Genomic DNA, 1,825 nt, shown 5'->3' with positions numbered 1-1,825 from the left:
TTACAAGATATAAGGCCAAGGCTGTAGCTGCAAGAAATGAAAGGGATGAGGCTCATGCAAGGGAAGTAGAAGTCCAGGAGCTCCTAAGGATAGCAAAGCGCAAGGCTGAAAAAACTAAGCTCGCACTCCGGATTGCTAAAGACAATGTCTACAAGTATAGGATAGCCTTATTTTTGTCTTGGGTTGTACTTGGGGTTTGTTTTGTATTCTCTACTATTTTTGGGGGGCCATGGCCATACACAATTGTGTTTGCCATGACCCATTGACGGTCACGTGTGTCATGCATTTTTTTTTTTTTTTATGTTTTTGTTTTATGGTGAACTACTCCTTTTTTCTTTTTTTCTTTTTGGTAGTTTGAGAAGCTAGATATAACATATTATGTACTCATAATACATTTTTCATTTCCACTACATGGAACCTTGACAATTTTAACCATTTCTAGTTTTCTTTGGGCAATGTACCAAAAAATATACTATACATATGTTCTTTAGTCTCTACCTCTTTTAAATAATATGTTACATTCCAAGACATTGTTTTCTCTATGATGAACTATAATGAACTGTACAATATTCCGTCAACTAATTAAATATCTCCTGTAAAACAGATCGGAGACAAACAAAGGACCTTTCATCTTGTTTCTTGGCATATAATTTAAGGAGGGCTGAACCTACAATCCTCCAAACAAAGAAACAATATTTTGCATCTCTTCGGTGATTAGCATAATCATAAGTGACGTGATATATTGCAAGAGCCTCATTGTAGGCCTCATCTATCCCCCTTTTACACTCTTCAAATTTCGCAGCACCATACAATATCATCTTATAGTAGTGGCAATATTTTTTTATATCTGATGGTCTAACAATATTTCTTATACCACATATCAAATATCTGTGAATACATGCTGTGGGTATACCATGCTCCAAAAATATATCTTATAAAAATTGATACATTCGAATTACATTACATAATTATGCCGAGAACATATTTGCACATTGTCATGTCATTCCAAAATAGTGCAGTAACGTTACAAGTTGAACTAAGTTATACATCCACCTACGTAAATAATATTTCCATCACATATTATAGTGCCAAAACAATTACGCTACAAAGCCATAGCATCTACATTGTAGCGAAGTAAATGGTCAATTGCCATTTTCAACATATAATCATCTCACATTGCCACGGGCAACATAATCATCCCATATTGTGTCAGTGATATTTTCCCTAAATTGGCCCATCGCTCTCTTCGATGCACTTGACATTTCTAGTACATGCCTTTGGGTCGCTGAACTTGTTGACGCTCCAGCATCGCCATTGCCTTCGCTATTGGTCACACTACCTTCACCAACACTCTCCCCTAATGTTTTGAACAATTCATCATTTCGATTGTTCATGCGTATGAAATTGTGTAAAGCACAGCACACAATAATCACACAATGCTGCCTAATTGGCTTAAAGTTTGGCATTAAATTCAGAATGGGAAAACGGGCCATCAGCACTCCAAAAGACCACTCAATAACCATCCGTAAGGATGAGTGCTTGTAGTTGTAAAACTCTTTCATTGATGTTATCTATCTACCACTTGAGTGGAATTCCTGTGCATGGTACTAGTTGACTTGTGAGGGGGGAGAAAACCAGTGCCAATTGGTAGACCCGAATCCACCAAGTAGTACGACCCTACACACACACAACCAGCCAGCACGTAATTAAGTTGTTCATAAACATACTACTTAGATATGGAGGATAAAATAACTTTAGTTAAAGTCATAGTAATGTATAGTACCTGTTGGTGGCCATGGGAATCCATGCTTCCGGTCACTGATCA

General features: G+C 37.2%; 1 protein-coding gene across 1 annotated transcript; it reads right to left on the bottom strand.

Moving 5' to 3' along the window:
* Positions 1-1,166: 1,166 nt before the first annotated feature.
* Positions 1,167-1,562, bottom strand: LOC126719622 (uncharacterized). The gene has a single exon (XM_050422155.1). The coding sequence runs from the start codon at positions 1,560-1,562 to the stop codon at positions 1,167-1,169; it is 396 nt and encodes a 131-aa protein (XP_050278112.1).
* Between the last annotated feature and the right edge of the window lie 263 nt (positions 1,563-1,825).

This window comes from Quercus robur, chromosome 3 (assembly GCF_932294415.1).
Source record: "Quercus robur chromosome 3, dhQueRobu3.1, whole genome shotgun sequence".
Taxonomy (NCBI): domain Eukaryota; kingdom Viridiplantae; phylum Streptophyta; class Magnoliopsida; order Fagales; family Fagaceae; genus Quercus; species Quercus robur.
The sequence above is the reverse complement of the archived record's forward strand: the minus strand, read 5'-3'. Positions and strand labels throughout refer to the sequence as shown.

Bases quoted from the DNA above. Each gene is read 5' to 3' on its own strand.
- LOC126719622 (XM_050422155.1), bottom strand. From the start codon at position 1,562: ATGAAAGAGTTTTACAACTACAAGCACTCATCCTTACGGATGGTTATT.